This window comes from Sylvia atricapilla, chromosome 8 (assembly GCF_009819655.1).
Source record: "Sylvia atricapilla isolate bSylAtr1 chromosome 8, bSylAtr1.pri, whole genome shotgun sequence".
Classification (NCBI taxonomy): Eukaryota; Metazoa; Chordata; class Aves; order Passeriformes; family Sylviidae; genus Sylvia; species Sylvia atricapilla.
The window spans coordinates 26906465-26922599 of record NC_089147.1 but is presented as its reverse complement, the minus strand read 5'-3'; the positions used below and the strand labels follow the sequence as shown (position 1 = coordinate 26922599).

Below are 16135 nucleotides of genomic sequence, written 5' to 3'. Positions count from 1 at the left end.
ATATGTAGGAAATTGTGACTCAGCTACTACAGGTACTCAGCTAATTAAATTTCCATTTGAAGTCTTTTCTGCTTGGGGTCCCCATACATTCATTCTCTGTTAAGTTTCAATGGTGTGCACACACACCTACAAAAGGCAGCGCTCACAAATATGCCGGCCAGGTGGTCACAGAAAGGCTGGAATCTTACAGAATCACAGAATAGCCTGCGTTGGAAAGCACTCACAAGGATCATGGAGTCCCACTCCCGAATGGCCCCCACAGGGTCAAACCCACACGCTCAGTGTTATCCGCCCCGCTCTGGCCAGCTGAGCTGATCTCCTTGCCCGCACCGGATAGAGCGCACGGGCAAGGAGCACTAACGGGATGGCAATGGCAATACCGAGAGGTGTTCTGCCGTGCTTCACGCTTGCGGAAAGGAAAACCCGAAACCCGTACTGTGGAAAGCCAAACCAAGCCTGGTACTCTGGGAAATTTCCGGTGGGCATGAAAAAGGCCCAAACCGGTGTCTCGCCCCACGACACACGTTCCGCGCTCGGAGGATTTGCAGCGCCGGGTCACGCCGCGATTCCCGGATTTTGGAGACGGGGAGGAGCGGCGGCAGCGCCGCCCCCCAGCGCCCCGTCCGCGCTGCCGCAGCCGCTCCGCCGCGCCGGCAGGGGGCGCCTGGGCCGGCGGTCTCGCGAGAGCGCGCGGGGCCGGCGGACGGACGGCGCGGGGCTGAGGGAGCGGCGCGCGGACGGCGGTGAGGGAGCGGCGGCGCCGGCGGGGCGGGGGACGCATCCGGGGGGATCCGGCAGCGGTCCCGTGAGGAATCCCTAGGACAGCCCGTAAGACGGCCCGTGGGCAGCCCGTGCCGCGGGGCGGGGACGTGCCCAGGCACCCGGCCCGGGTCGTTCGCGTCGGTGGGGAAATGGACGCTCCGCCACGCAGGGCTCACACGGGACGCGGAGACGGGGCTTTGTACCGATCTCGCTCTCCGTGTCCCGGGGAGGTTGTGCCGCGGGAGCTCCTAAAGCCGCGTTCCTGATTGCCGAGGCGGAGTCTTTTGTTAGCGGCTGCCCTTCTCAGATGTTATATAAGCAGTAAATGTCTGGGTTAGGAATGGTCGGGGTTGTGCCGCATCGTGTTTGTTGGAAGTTTGTCAGACCTGTGTATCTCGATGCTGGTACGTGGTATGAGCCAGGGCTTCCGCAGGTTTGCTAAGCATCCTGGCAGCTTTAAACTCGGTGTTTATGGCTGGGACTAAAGAGAAAAGCTGACACAGGAACAAGGTTGCCGTCCTCTGAGACCTAGGATAAGGTATACAGTCACGGGAGCAGAAAACAGCTGGCAGCCATGTAAGAACCGCTGTTCATCACACTGCGAGTACATAACATTGGATGGATGGATGTGCAGAGAGCATGGCAGTGGTGTCTTTGGGGCCATGTGCTTCAGGCAGAACCAGGGGTTTGTCACTTGTTTTCCGGAGGGTTTTTAAGTGCCATAGTCTGGGAGATGTGTTGTAATGTGCAATCTGTGTTGTGTGTCTTCGCCACTCTGGGGTATCTTCTTTGGTATTGTCAGTAATTATAGCATAGAGATTTCAGGCCTTCATATTCAGGTACTTTGTGATTTCAGTTATATGCTTGCGCATAAAATATATATTTATGATAGATGGAGTAAAATGGTGATTCTTCACAGCTGCCTTAGTGACTTGTGACTGTTCAGAACGCAGCTCTTGTGTGGGTGTCTCAGTACAAGTGCTTTGTGCACTGGCCGGGCTGCTTCGGGGCTAAAACTGGCAGAAAAGGTCACAGGTGTTCAGGTCTGTGGCACAGACCATATGCTGTGCAGACAGGGGAAAACTACCTGAATTTTAGAAAATGTAATACCTAAAACTTCTCTTACTATTTCTTAAGGTATTTATTTCACCTTTTCTCTTTACTGAGAAGTGGTAAAGGTTATTGGTTTTTTTTTTCTTCGCATGACTTGTGACTTAAAAAATAGAGTGTTATATACTTGTTTTGGAGTAAGATAATTTCCCCAGCAGGAGCTCCATATGGATACTGGCACGTAATGCTGATGCTGCACTGTACAAAGTCCTCGTTATGCTTGGATGTAAATGGGAAGTTCTCAGATTCAGCTCGTGTACTTACAGTACTTCACTCCCTGACCACAAGTCCCACGTACCTAATTTGGGAGAGCTTCTTAAGAGGAACTACTGTTTTTGGTGGAGTTAGATGGAAATCCACGGGGATTTCACTTCAAGCAAACCAACTGGTTTAAAGCCACATAAAGTCAGGTCCGAGAGGCCTTTGGAGCAGCCTCGTCCTGCTAAATGGAAAAAGTCATTCCACATTTATAAATGGAGCCTGTTCAATGGGAGGCTTCGTTCCCTTCAGAAGCTTTTCCCCAACAAAGGCTCTGCACAGCCCTGTATTTGAGATGGTTTTTCCACACCCATATGAAATGAAAAACAATGCTCTTCCCAAGGGCAGCTTGGATGGTTGTGCCAAGAGTGAAAAGCTGGTAGAACCAGTTTCCTGCCGGCCTGTTTGGACACTGTGCAGAAGAAGCAGGGCTGTCTCGTCCTCCTCTGCTCCCCAGCCACCAGATACTTAATTCAAAACTTAAAATTATGCTTGTCCAGCAGTTTCTGACCTGTGGGAATTAACATCTCGGGGTGGAGTGTAAGCAGCCAGGAGGCTGCGCAGAGCACCTGTGACCAAGAGTTGTAGCTGCAGGGTCTTGTGGTGACACCTCTGCAGTGAGCCGAAAGTCTTCCTGTAAAAACTGGTAGTTATTTTACTGGTAGGGGCAATGATATCATCTTCCTCATCATTCAGGCAGTTCTTTTGGTTTCCTGGCTATAGCATTTTTACTGATTATGTGCGTCCCCATCCCTGGGAGTATTCAAGGCCAGGCTGGATGGGATGCTCTGCACCCTGGTCTAGTGAGAGGTGTCCCTGCCTATGGCAGAGGTGTTGAACGAGATGATGATCTTCAAGGTCCTTTCCAACCGATGCCATGCCGTGTGCTTTCCTCAGCTGCGTGTGTGAAATTGTGGAAGCAAGAGTAGATGTGACAAGAACTGTTTGTGTGTCATTTTGGTCCTTCCAGGAGCTAACTTGCAGCCGGGCAGCTCAGTGTCAGGATTTCTGGCCGTGCTGGGCTGTGCATGGCCAGAGACGGAAGGCTGAGCTCGGCAGCTGGGTCGGCTCGCAGCTCTTTCTCTCTTGCTGCTGCCTCCGCGCTCGGCTCTGCTTTGTCGTTGCATGAAGGCGGCACACTGCCCCTCTTCTGAAGTTGCAAGAACTAGCGGTTTTGTTGCAAAACGTCGATGTTTCGCGGTTTGAACTGCTAGCAGGGTGTTCGGGGGCAGTAGTTGCTCGGGCGGAGCGCATTGGGCCCGGTGGTCGCGGCGCTCCCGGCCGCCCCGGCGCTGCGGACGTGCGGCTCTGGCGGGCGCGGCGGCCGGGGCGGGGCGCGGGCTGGGCCGCGCCGATAAGGCTCGGGGCCGCTCCGGCAGGGCAGGGCTTAGCGCGGAGTTTGCCGGCTTGGGAGCGTTCCGGAGGCCGCGCCTGGGGATGGAAGCCGCGTTATAAACAGCACACTGGGGGGATTGCTTCCTGAGCGCGGAGAGTAAGTGCGAGCTCGTCTCTTCGGGGGGTGCATCCCGTGACGCTAAGAGCGGGGATTGATGGGGACCCCCGTGTGCTTGGAAACAGTCTGATGGCACGGAAATGGCCCGGGCAGGGGACGCTGTGTTGCAGCCGTGTGTCTTCTTGCAGAAGTAATTGTATTTTGTTACTGTTGAGCCGAAGTGTGTGATCGCGGGTGTTCCAGAGCATGTGACCTGAAAACGTCTTAAATTCTCAGTGCTATTTGGGAGTAACTGGAAAGCAAGGAAATAGGAGCTTGCCTCCACTTAGTTTTGCTAGAGGCTCGTGGAAATTGAATAGAAGGGTGGATTGGCTCTCATGCTCAACATGTGAGTTTTACTGGCATATTTGCGACAAAGCCTAAGAACAGCCATTTTAACAGGAGCTGGCTGGCTGGAGGAAGGCAGCATTCATTCTCTCTGTACATTCTGGAGCGAGTCTCTTGTAATCATCGAAAAAGAAAGAAAAGCAACAAACCGTAGTTCCAGAGGTCATTAGAGAACTGTGTGTAAGCTTCTTGAATTCAATTGTGCCATGACCAAGTTGCTAATACAGAGTGTGATAAAGTAGGTTAACATAATTATCACAAGAGTTGTTAAATCTATTGTGAGAGCAAATATGGTAGTTTTATTTAGCCTTTCAGACCTTGACTGTTGTTATGTAAGAATATAAAAAATTAAATAACAACAATATGATTTTTAAAATTTACTTTTGAGTATATTATATTTTTAAGGTATTCAATATCCTTGTTTTTAGGCTGGTTAGATTACATCTGAGCACTAGGGCTCCCGCTTGTACTGTTGGCTCCTACTTCCTGTAGGTTGTACGTGAGAGTTGAAAAGAGACATCAAGTCTAGGGTGTGTTGTGGGAAAATGCTTAGCTTATCTTTTATTGAACATGGCTGGCATGGTGAAGGTTATGAAGCCTTACAGAAGTGAACCTGTGAACAAGCTAGGGTGTGCAAATACCAGGACAAAACTGGCATTCAGAGCACAGCAAGGAGAATGATGTATTTCAGGCTTTTGCACTGTCTGATTTGGTGCAAAATATCATAAGCTTAAAGATTGCGTTTGAATTCTCTTCCCTTGTGTTTGTACTCTGCAGTTCCTAGAGGATGAGATGTTATGGTGAGGATGGGATTGAGTTGTGTGCAGGGTCTTGAGGTGGCGTCTGTGCCTTGTGTCCAGAGGCCCTGGAGGGACAGGAAACCCGTGGTGTTGAGGGAACTGAGGGAGGTGCAGCCTCTGCTCCTGCCCCGTGGAGAATATTGCTTTTTCTGTCACCTTCCACTCGCAAGCCACCCTTAGCCCTCTCCTCTGTGAAACACACACTTTTATATCTGTCTGGTCGATCTTGGCTGTAGAAGGACTTTTGGGTTGCAGTTTATATGATCACAGGGCTTGGAAATTGCAGACTAAATAGCTGCTCAGTAACACAAGCTCATGGTTCTCTTGTCATATTCAAAACTACTTTCAGTTCTCTCCAGAGCAGTGGTAAAATCTGTGACATTTTAGATTGGCAGACATGTCTGCTTTAAATCTGCTGGGAATTTCCATAGCTGTCATTCCTGAGCACTTGTTTTAAATAGAACAAATGCTATGGATGTTTAGTACTTTGGGAATCCCATGAGACTGACAGGAGAATTCAAACTCTTCCGTAACAAAATAACCCACTGTTTAGAAAAAGTGCTTACACTGATCATTCCCATTTTTACTAAAAATCCATACTATCTTTTTTCCCCTTACTTGCAGAATCCTTACCAGTGTAACTGCTGTAGAAATTTTGGATTTGAACCCCTTCTACTTGAGACTGTGCTGAAGCTAAGTCACCACAGCTGTGACCAGGACAAAATAATGGGTAGCTGTTCACTCTTTACTAAATTGCAGTTTAGTAAAGAGTGATCTTTGTAGCCACATGTGGGTTTTCAGTTGATTAAACTGGAGTGGAATTTTCTCATTTTTGGGAGCCAGCTCATCTGCCTGCAGAGGAAAAAAGGGTGCCTGAAATATTTCCTGCCCCTGGGCCTGGCCATTCTCCCCCAGCTCCAGCACTGCTGTTGAACATTGCCTGAATCAGCCCCTCAGCTCTGGAGTTTGCTGGCTGGGCATAAAAGCTGGAGGAAGGTGACTGGCAGGAGAGGATTGTGTAAACTCCTGTGGCTGAAGCTGTTGTCAAATATGTGTTGGTTTTCCTGTGATTGTGCAAATTCCGTGGGCTGAGGTGTTTGAGAGGCCGTTGTTGCTCCTGGAGCTTTATCCATGTTTAGAAAACCTGCATCTGTGTAGGGTCTTAGGGGCTTTTTTGTTCACCTTTTCTAGTGAAGTAGAGCAGATGGTTCTTCATATGATGCCCTTCCTCTTCTGTTAAAGAGGAATAGAAACTATTAAGAAATTGTTTTTTCCACTGTGTTTTAGGAACACTTCAAGAATGAGTCCACCACAAGATAGAAATAGAAATTCCTGCAGCAGTGAGACTCTGGCAAAGTGCCTTCAAGCAAAGAAGGACTTGGAAACAGCTATATCTGGAATTGTCAAAGCTGAACACCAGATAAAGGAAAACTGGCGGGAGGTAATTTTAAATTAATTCTTAAAGATTTTTTAATAGTAACATGATTTCAATTAAGTTTTTATTATCCCAAAATATTTACTATTATCACGGTGGTCTGAAATTTTCCTAGGAATTTACAAATACGCATTGCTGTGTCATTTGGCCATGCTCTTGATTAAGGTATTCCTTTATCAAGGAATCGAAGGTATTACTAGCTTAGGCATGGAGAATTTCCAAAAGCTGTTGATTGAAACATCAGAATAGAGAGAGATTATAAAGAACATTCTTCTTTGATACCTCTTTAAAGGCAGCCTCAGAACTGTTACTGACCTGAGGCATGTGGTGCTGTGGGTGACTGTGATGAATTTTTGAGAAATAAATCACTCCAAAAGTACCACTTTGCCACTGTCAAACAGCAGTTTGCAGCACATGAGCGTGCACTGTGCTAGAGAGCTGGAGCAATGGCGTGTGTTCCCTGACAGGTGAAGGCCAAGATCCACAGCCACATCAGCCGGCAGCTGGAGTGCCTGCGCAGCCGTGAGGTGTGGCTCTTCGAGCAGGTGGATCTCATCCAGCAGCTCAAAGAGGAGGCCTTGCAGCAGCAGGCACAGCAGCTCTACTGGGTAAGGCTTGCTTGGCACTTGCCGCACTGGCGTTTTCAAACGTTGTCCTTGCAAGCAGTGGCTCAATTTTAAAGCTGGAAGCCGAAACAGTGACGTGTGTTTTGTCTTCTGTGCAGTACTTGGGACAGTTCAATTGCCTTATTCACCAGCTGGAACGCTCCTACAGTAACGAACTGGCAAACCAGATTTCAGCTTGCCTGGAGAGGTAAATATATTTTATGATGCAAGTTAACACACTTCGGTTTATTTTAACTTAGGAATTTAATCTGATTTTTTATTCTAATAGAATAATAGATCTCACCATTCCTACATTTTTAACAGTTGCTAGAAATAAGAACTTTAAAGCAATCTGAAGTGAAAAACCAGGACTATAATGAGCAAGAGAGGTACTCATTTATACCGGTTATTTCAAATACTAGTTGTTGATGAGAGTTGAAGTAAGAAGGTGAAACTTGTGTTCTGCTGGCAGTTTATTCTGTTCTTGGTTTGTAGATAGCCACTCCTTTCTTGTATGCTGTATCAAAAGTCTCTTTGTTGCCTAATTACTGCCAAAGAGCTTGAAAGCCTTTTTCTGAAATTATGGACTGACTTCCAAAACAGGGTGGATGAAGAAGATTGTAATTTTTTTCCCTTTCTCTAACTATCACCTTACTCTTTCAGACTGGGAAGTCTCACACTTAAACCTGAAGAGTCTTCCATCCTGAATTTTGAGGCTGACACATCTTACCTTCGTCAAGCTATTACCTCATTTGGTTCCATTAAAACGATGGTAAGCAGCAGCAGGACTTCCTGGGTTGGAATACTTGCCTGAGAGATTTTTTTTTTTTTCAGTAGTCCAATATATTCTAGGTAATATTTTTGCTTTTCGTGGCAGCTTGACTAGATCCTGTGCATGAGTCATATAATTTTAGCTGTATAATAAATACACAGTGGTTTATTAATTATTGCATGTGGTTTTCACTGAGTTTAGTTATGTCCATGTAATTAATGTATTTTGGCAGAGGCTGAGGGAGTGACTACTGTGTTCCTACCCTATCTCAGAAAATTTGTTACACTTTTCTTTAGACAGCAATAGTTAAAACATTGTAGATGTTTTCTGTGATAAAAGTACTTTGGGATTCTTATGTAAGCAGCATATTTCCTGTATTATTGGAGACAATTCTGTTAAAGGAAGCAGACTCAAGGTTTCATAGTCAATCTTTCTCCACTCTGTTTGTAAATGTTGAGAACATTGTTAGTCATAAACCACTGAGCATTTGTAACTGTGCTTTACTTCTGCTTTATTGTAGAATTTGTCCTAGAAACTGGACAAAACAGATAGTGAAATTAATTGTTACTTTCCTTTCAGCAAACCTCAGAGAGAGAGAGTGCTTCTCCCTGGTTCCCAGGTCAGAACTGTGCCCTAATGAACTGTGAGCAGGTAAGACTGACCTGTGTGTGAGTGTTTAATTGCATTAGAGGGAAGAGGAGAACTCAAGCACGTTATGTGAGCATGAGTGATGGCTTGTGCCTGTCAAAATGCATGAGTAGCCAGTTACAGTGGCTCTGGTGAGCAGATCTGATACTGTAGCTGCTCCAGGGACAAACGGGCAAGAACAAAGTATAGGCGTGTATGTGGAGTGACTGACAGGAGTTTTTAACTGAATGTTCCTTGATGCTGGCACTCTCCAATTCCTGTGGGTTTTTTTGTTAGAGGGGGGCTGTTTTCCGTTTTGGTGCAGTTAGTGAAGCCTGCTGCAGGCCTGTTGCTGCTCAGCACAGGCTGGCCCAGCAGCGAGCTGTCCCCTAACCACGGCGTGTCTCTCCGCAGCAGGCGCTGTGCGGGACGGTGAGCGCCTCGCTGGCAGACTGGTTACTCGGCAGCAGGCCTGGGGCTGGGCGACAGCCTCCCTACGTTCCCAGCACCAATCTGGAGGAGTGGGTTACCCAAAAATGTGTCTCAGAGCCCAGCCAGGTAAGCCTCTTGTGCGCTAACCTAGTTTTGAACAGAGAGGGGAACACAGTATCTGATTGCAAGCAGAATATGGTGGGAATTAAAACCTGTAGTAGCCTTCATTCTGCCTCATGTTCAACTGATGCTTTGGCACTTAAAAGCTGAATGCTCTGAGCCCCAACTATGTAAACAGTTACTGAACATTGGCTTTTAGTTTTAATAGATGTATTTCCTTGTGTCTTTACTAGGATTTGAACTCTTCCAAAGTCTGCTATTTTGAGCAAGCCTGGGGAAATCTGAAAGATTTGGAGAACTGGCTCCTGCACAGTCAGCAGTGTGATGTTGCTGGGAAGACAGATTCCCCTGGTCGCAAGGACTCCACCTCTACTCTCAGCTCATCCTTTTGCACTGTTGAAAAGGTGGAGGAATTAGAATCCCTTGGACAAGAAGAGATGGACCTTTCCGACTGGTTGCTTACTCCTGACACAGAGAATGGAAGTGTTGCTTCAGATGAGAAATGGAAGAATGAATTTAAGCCTTTTAGGGAAGAGTGCAATTTGAACGATTGGCTCCTCAAAGCTGAAACGTGTACCAGTTGTCGTGGCAGCCAGAGCAGAAGTGTGGAAATCGAGAACCTGGGAAATCTGAAGTGCCTGAATGAGCATCTTGATGGAAAGAAATCGCCCGCTACATCTGCTGCAAGTGCTTGGCTTCTTCAGCATCCTCAGGCCCCCTTTAAAGTGGAAGATGTGTGTAAAGCTAATGATCTGTGTGCCAGCTTTTCAGAATGTGTGTGTGATGAAAACTGTGGAAAAGAGGCTCTTTGCAAATGGCTTCTGAAGAAAGATGGGAAGGACAAAAATGGAGTTCCTGTCAGCCAGAGAGATGTACCAGACCCTGAGCATGAGAAGACCAAGTTTGCTGCCAGTTCCTGGCTTAGCCCTGCACAGCAGCTCCCAGGGGAAGCCCTGAGTGCAGAGAAAGCAGATTATTCAGCAGAGATCGCAGAACCCTGGAAAGCATTGCTGGAGAGGCCTCTGACAAGCTGGCTGGCCAAGGCCGAGCACAAAGCAGAAAGCACAGAAGAAAAGGAGAGTCGGGAAAAACCGGACAAGAGTTTCAAGAGTCCTTTCCTAGACCTCTTGGCTCCATTCCACCTCCCCTTAAATGTAAACAGTTGGGTGTTGTCTTCAAATGACCTAGAAAATGCAAACCCGCCTCCAGTGGAAGATAAATGGCTTCTGCGCAAGAAAGCACAAGTGAGCAGAAGTTTTTGATACTTTTGTGTCTTATGTGCCAGGTTTATTGCTTTACTGAATTTAGTGACTTCATTCTCTTCCAAAGTCATAGCTCTTCTGGATAATACTGACCGAAAGTTTTTAGGTTTCTTGACTCTTTAAATGTTTTCACAATTGTCAGTTACCTAGCACTGAACAAGTTAATGTATTACATTAAATGAAGAGAGCCTTAATCTCAAAGACTCAAAAATCAGTTTTGGTTTTGAACACTTTACAGAATTTGAATATACATCAGAGTGTATTTATGTTTGGGGTTGGTAATTAAGGTGACTTCTCTTTCAGGACTTTGGCCTTCCTACAGTTTGCGACCTTTTTGCCTGTATGAAACTCAGCGGAGATAATGAAAAATGGCTGTATCGGTCTCCTTTACAGGTAGGATACAGAGCGTGTTAGAACAGCTGGGCCTAATCATAACTTGGGAGTACAGAACACAGACACTGGCAGCTTATGGCCATCTTCAGTTCTGGCACATTTAACAGTCCTTCAATCCTTTAACAGCATAGTCATTTCCTCCCCATAGACCTTTTTAACGGCTTGGACCGTTCTCCTTTGTTATTATTCCTCCTCTTTTGATCGCAGACCAGGGAGGGAATTACTTCTGTTCTTGTGTAAATCTCTCAACTGACTGACACTTGGTAACTCTGATTGTAACTAAGATATGGAATTAATGTGTTAATCTCCAGGCGGCTTCTTTCTGACCTTAGTGTAATGTATTTACAGCAGACATCACGTTTTTTCTTTCTGATGATAACTGTTGTTGTTTTTGAAATTTTTGAAAATGGTCCTTAGCAGGAATACTTTAAATCCTAAAAGGCAGTATACTCAGTTCTAGGAGGAATGTTAATATCACTTCTTTCCAAGGGTGTATTACAATTGTTTTTTCCCAGTGTTGCTGTTTATCAGAGAGAATAACCCTATTTTAAATTTGTTTAGATGTGAAGAACTGGAAGTTGAAATCATCCCCTTCCTGCTATCAGTTGCACATCACGATGAGTGACTGCAGCCAGCTGAGTGCTTGTGTTTTGTGTTTGGCCGTCTGCTTTCTCTTCTAAAATTATAACAAAAAGAAAGATTCCTTACCTAACAGAGTTACGGTGCAGAAGATCCCTTTTCGTTGTCATTAATTCTGAAATGTAAACCCACTGACCATAAGCAGTCTGATGCTTTAGAGGTGTTAGCCAATTTGTATCTATTATGGGAATACAAGGATCTTTAAGGGGTTGTCACTTCAAGTATGTTGAAGCCAGTGCAGGTATAAAGCAGAATCTTCCTGGTGCTGTGGAATGTCCACCTTTTGACAGTGACTTCAGAAGTGCTGCTGTTCCTTTCAGCTGCTACAACTTTGTCATGAGTTGGGTTCCAGCTTACTTAGGCTGTACTTGCAAGCAATTTGTTTTATGGAGCAGTTGCTCACTTTGGAGGTTTCATTTGCATCTTGTGGTGGTGCATTCTCCAGCTAAATATGTGAGAAATACATGGATTTATGGGACCTAACACGTGACAGCAGAATTGGTAACTTACTTTTAAATCCAAACTCTTGTTTTGAATTCTCAGAGAACAGAGTAGGGTGTTAATTTTCATGCACCAGTAGATCAGACCCTACTGTGTCCCCAGCATTTACAAACTATTTGAATGTCACTGAAAAAGCTGTATAAAGAAATGTGTGTTTCTGTTAGTTCTAGATAATTCATAATGATTTTTTATCGACTTAACCACTGGAAAGCAGGCATCTTAGCCACATATTATTGAAAGGTAATATTTGGGGAATTAGATGCCTTCAGCAGATCGATGTCATGCTGTTTAATTGGGAAACACTGAGTTGGCAAACTGTGGCTCCCACTGATGCAGTTTTAAGTATTTAATCTGTGGTTTCCATGTGATTATGTATGTGAAATGGGGTCCAGTACCTGGGATCTCCCTGAAGCTGTGGACGTAACACGAGCAATACCTCTTCAGATGTTCAGCCTTTGGAGCCTGTAGGAACCAGTGCAAGGACGTTACATGGAAACGTGGATCATGCCTGTCAGGCTCTGTGGAAAAACTGTGAAGTTCCATAGTTTCTGGTGCAGATTCTACTCACTTGACAAATTTATCTAAGTAACTATGAAAACAGCCCTCCCCCTTCTCCCCATCCCTGCAGCCTGCCTGGGAATAAAAGTGATTTGAGTTCTTCACAACCCTGTAGAAAAGAAATTAAGATCCGACCGTGGTGTCACTTTGCAGTGTGAACACATTCCTGTCTGATTGATCCTGTGCATTCATTTAAGTTTTTAGTCTGAGAAGGGGAGACTGCACATCTGAAACCAGACCCTGAAAGGGCTTAACATCAGCAAAACACTTGAGGCTTTTGTACTTTCATAGCCAGGGCTCTCTGCTGAAGGCAGAGAGGTGTTTTAGGAGTTCACTTTCCCCTTCACGTGTCTTTGTTGCTGCATGAGAAGACTGCACTGTGACTAACTCCAGTAACAGCCTGATGTGATTAGCAGTTCAACTTAATGAAGGTGATTGACATGCAGCCCACCTCTTCCAATTAATTCCATGTAGTCGTCATTGTGTGCTACTTTGTCAGTTCATTATGAGCCTTTAAAACTTGGGGGTATGTATTCCTTTACTCAACTGACTTGTTGTCACTAATTGATATTTATGTAAAACATTGATTAGTCTTTTCCATTAAAAAATAATTGCAACCTAAGTGTGTGTTACGTCTCATTTACAAGATGGTCAGCCATTGCTGTGGCAGGTGTCCAGTTTGCCTGTCTGGAAGCTGCTGCAGTTGTGCTTCCATCCAAATGGGATTCGCGTGCTTTAGTTCATTTCCCCACCGCCTGGAGCTGTGCTGAGCTCCAGAGCAGGGAAACCCAGGCATCTGGCACACTCCTACACACTCAGTGGGAAACTCCTGTCAGGCACTGCCTTGCAGTGTCACCCCCTGCACATGCAGCTGCTGTGTCTCAGGCACCTGTGCTTTGCTCAGCTGTTGCAAGGAAACAGACTTGGACAAAATGACCCATTTGCTTCTTGCCACTCTTGAACACTTAATGAGGATTCATGGATTTTAGTAGTGCTTGGTCCTCTTCTCCCGTGGCTGAAGAACATCTGTGCTCTGGCTGTGCAGTTCCTCTGTCTCCCTAGTGTTTGAGCATCAGCCTCCCTGCATGACTGGTTCCTCCACTGACCATTTCCAGTATTTAAACTGCACCCTGTATTGTTCATTAGGAGAACATTTACAGCTGGGCCTGGCAGCCTTTCAGCCATGATACCTTAAATTTCATGTGGGGGTGGTGTGCACACATTTTTTTCAAGTAGACTGGAAGTTCTTTGTTAGAAGTAGTCACATGCAGAACTCCTGAATGCTTAGCTCTTAAAGACAGGGAAAAAGTACTTCAGGATTACCCCAAGGCAAGGAGGATGGAGTAGCAGGAAAAGAATGCTATTCCTGGGTTCTCAAATGGCTGGAGACCTTTCTTTGAACAAGACCGATGCCCTGTACTGAGGAATGCTTCCTTCCCTCCCACACCTCCCCGGAGCAGGGTGGCCACAGGCTCCTGGGGCACCAGCCCCTTCAACTCCTCCTCCTCAGAGCAGCTGTGGAGTGAGTGGAGCACTGTTCCCACAGGGCAGGGAGAGAGGGAAGCTAAACGAAGGGGGAAATACCTGTGAGGAACACAGGGCAGGTATTCATCATGCTGGGAAAGTACCAAAAAGGGCTGGGGTACCCTCTGGTGTCACTGCTCTGGCTGGCATTGGACAGTGCAGACCAACATTCACAGAGTGCACAAAGCTCCACTTAAAACATACCAGTTTCCTGTCTAGAATTTATTAAGCACAGGGGTAACCTTCTGTTAAAGCATACAAAAGATTTCCCCGCTCCTGAAGTCCCAGATTAGATCACAGGAAACAGACCATGAACACGGGATCATTTTTCTGCCCTAACAGACATTTGCCTCCTGTTTTCAGAAGCTGCTTTTGCTTCAGGGTGCCCAGAGATTTCCACCCTAAGTAGGGATTTTTCAACAAATTCCTCCAACTGTAAGAGAAGTCACCTGCTGACAGGAAATGGTGTAAGCAGATTTGCCTGTCTATTCCAAAGACTATGCAGAACTAGTTTCACTAGACTCAAGACCCTTCCAGTTACAGCTGCTGTCTCACTTCCTCACTTGGTGCCACAGCATGGAACGCTGCCTTGGCTCTATCAGCAAAAATACCACAACTGACACCAAAACCTGCTCTTCCAAGACAGTCAAGGTCTCCCATGCTCACATTTATGTGACACTGAATGGGAGGGCTCTAACTTAAACCAAATCCCAGTTTTCAACTTGATTATACATCCTTTTATTCCTACTGAACTTGGATGTATTTTTGCACACAATTTAAAGTAGCAACTTTATACCAATTGCCAGTAAACCACACAGTATGTCATGACACACAGTATTTTAAACACATTCCCTATATTGTATTATACAATTCACCTCCCTCACTACTGCCTCTGGGCTGGTTGTTTCATAGCTCCAGCTACAGATTACTCCATATACAGATTATGAACCAAAACTAAACAGCTGTAACACAGCTATTTCAGAAAAATGCTCTCAGCTCTGCCCTCAAAGTGAGCAGTTCCAGGAAATCTGAGCACACTGCAGACCAGATAATGTGCTAAGTTGTTCAAGAGTCAGCCCAGCCTTAAGGTTGTGCTGACTAGGACCTTGAAAAGGCTTGTTTCTATATCATCTCCAGTGTACCTGAAGAAGGAAACACATTTGTTAAGCTTCACGGTTTACTCACTTCAGTTAGGGCAGACAGTTCCTGGGTCACATTTTAATCCCAAAAAAAAGTCTTTAGAAAACCTAAGATACATTGCAGAGTTCCTGACATTTAAAAAGTCACCCCTGCCCCCCATGAGCCCCCAAAGCAGTTCTCAATCCTTCATCCAGCGTGGTCAAGAGTGCAGGAACACAAGTCCAAGCAATGGTGACCAGGAAACATGCAGGGGAGGAACTCACTGATGCCAGTGGGGAGAGAAAAAGCTCAGAAGAAAGTGCACATGTTTTCCTGATGTCCCATGTGACAGCACTGTGCAGATGAAGACCACATCACCCCTTTGCAGCCTGCAAGTGGGGGGCAGTGTTTTTGGTGGCACAGCCCTCAGAAAATGCATGCTAGGAAGGAAGTCCAGCACTCACACCACAGCAGTAACATGCAAAGCACTATAGAATTGTGGAACTTTAAAGGCTTAACAAAACCCAGCATTTACACAGGGGGTGAGAAAAGGCCTGCTTCCTTTACGCTACTTTAAGTGCTGGCATAAAGCATCTAATTTGATCTGGTATCCAAGCAGAGCTAATTGAGTTCACCTGTTGAGGGCTCTTGAGCTAGAGCACTTGCTCTATAAAAAAGCTGGTCTCAGTGGTTATTTGGTGCTAATGAGGCTTCTAAGCAAAGTGGCATTTCTTCTTGGGGGAAGATAAGAACTACCACCTTCCCTTTGCTGCTTTTTGTTTTTATTGTGGTGCGTACAATGTAATTATTAAGAGCTGTTTCAGTAGCAAAAACTCAAATGTAAACTTAGTTTGCACTAAATTGTCAGCTGACCCGTAAGTTTCCTGTTTTTTCCTTGCTCTGGCTTCCCTGTCTTCAGACCTCTTCAATAATTCACTTATTTAATTATTTAAATGTGGAAGGAATGAGGTGTTATACAGTAACTCTATAATTATTGAACTAATTCCCAACTTATTTAATTAATCTGCAAATGATGCTTGGTACATGGTTTAATTTTAGCACTGGGAAACTTGTAGGCTCATCACAGTCTTTGTTCTGCCAACAATCCTATAAAAAATGGTATTTCAGGCAAAAACTTTCTTGCTAATAACAAGTCCTGTAATAGGTAATGAGTGCAGTCTTTACACTGTTTGGTTTCTAATTGTTGGCTAAATGAGTTCTGAGATATTGGACCACCCAAATGTTTTGATTACCCAAGTGGTTTGGTAATCCACTGGCAGCTGTTCTGCAACAGCAACTCTAGTTCATCCATGAACGACCAGGTCCTTATTTGTTAGAGCAAACAAGGGAGTGAAGTCAAGCCCTGCTATGTTTACCA

The 16135-nt window shown here is 45.6% G+C and overlaps 1 protein-coding gene across 5 annotated transcripts; it reads left to right on the top strand.

The window, feature by feature from the left end:
- Nucleotides 1–649: 649 nt before the first annotated feature.
- NCOA4 (nuclear receptor coactivator 4) lies at nt 650–12736 on the top strand. Of its 5 annotated transcripts, none has more exons than XM_066324211.1 (10): nt 650–743; nt 6058–6211; nt 6673–6813; nt 6930–7018; nt 7474–7582; nt 8162–8233; nt 8624–8767; nt 8995–10005; nt 10327–10416; nt 10978–12736. In XM_066324211.1, the coding sequence occupies exons 2-10, from the start codon at nt 6071–6073 to the stop codon at nt 10981–10983; spliced, it is 1803 nt and encodes a 600-aa protein (XP_066180308.1). In that variant the 5' UTR covers nt 650–743; nt 6058–6070; the 3' UTR covers nt 10984–12736. The 5 variants fall into 5 exon arrangements, with proteins under 5 accessions (XP_066180308.1, XP_066180309.1, XP_066180307.1 ...); XM_066324212.1 differs by lacking the exon at nt 650–743 and adding an exon at nt 783–899; XM_066324210.1 differs by lacking the exon at nt 650–743 and adding an exon at nt 3477–3622.
- The last annotated feature ends 3399 nt before the right edge of the window (nt 12737–16135 follow it).

Coding starts and splice junctions, on each gene's coding strand:
- NCOA4 (XM_066324208.1), top strand. CDS start 3,724: ATGGCCCGGGCAGGGGACGCTGTGTTGCAGCCGTGTGTCTTCTTGCAG. Junction 6,212..6,672: donor TAAAGGAAAACTGGCGGGAG/GTAATTTTAAAT, acceptor GTTCCCTGACAG/GTGAAGGCCAAGATCCACAG. Junction 10,006..10,326: donor TTCTGCGCAAGAAAGCACAA/GTGAGCAGAAGT, acceptor CTTCTCTTTCAG/GACTTTGGCCTTCCTACAGT.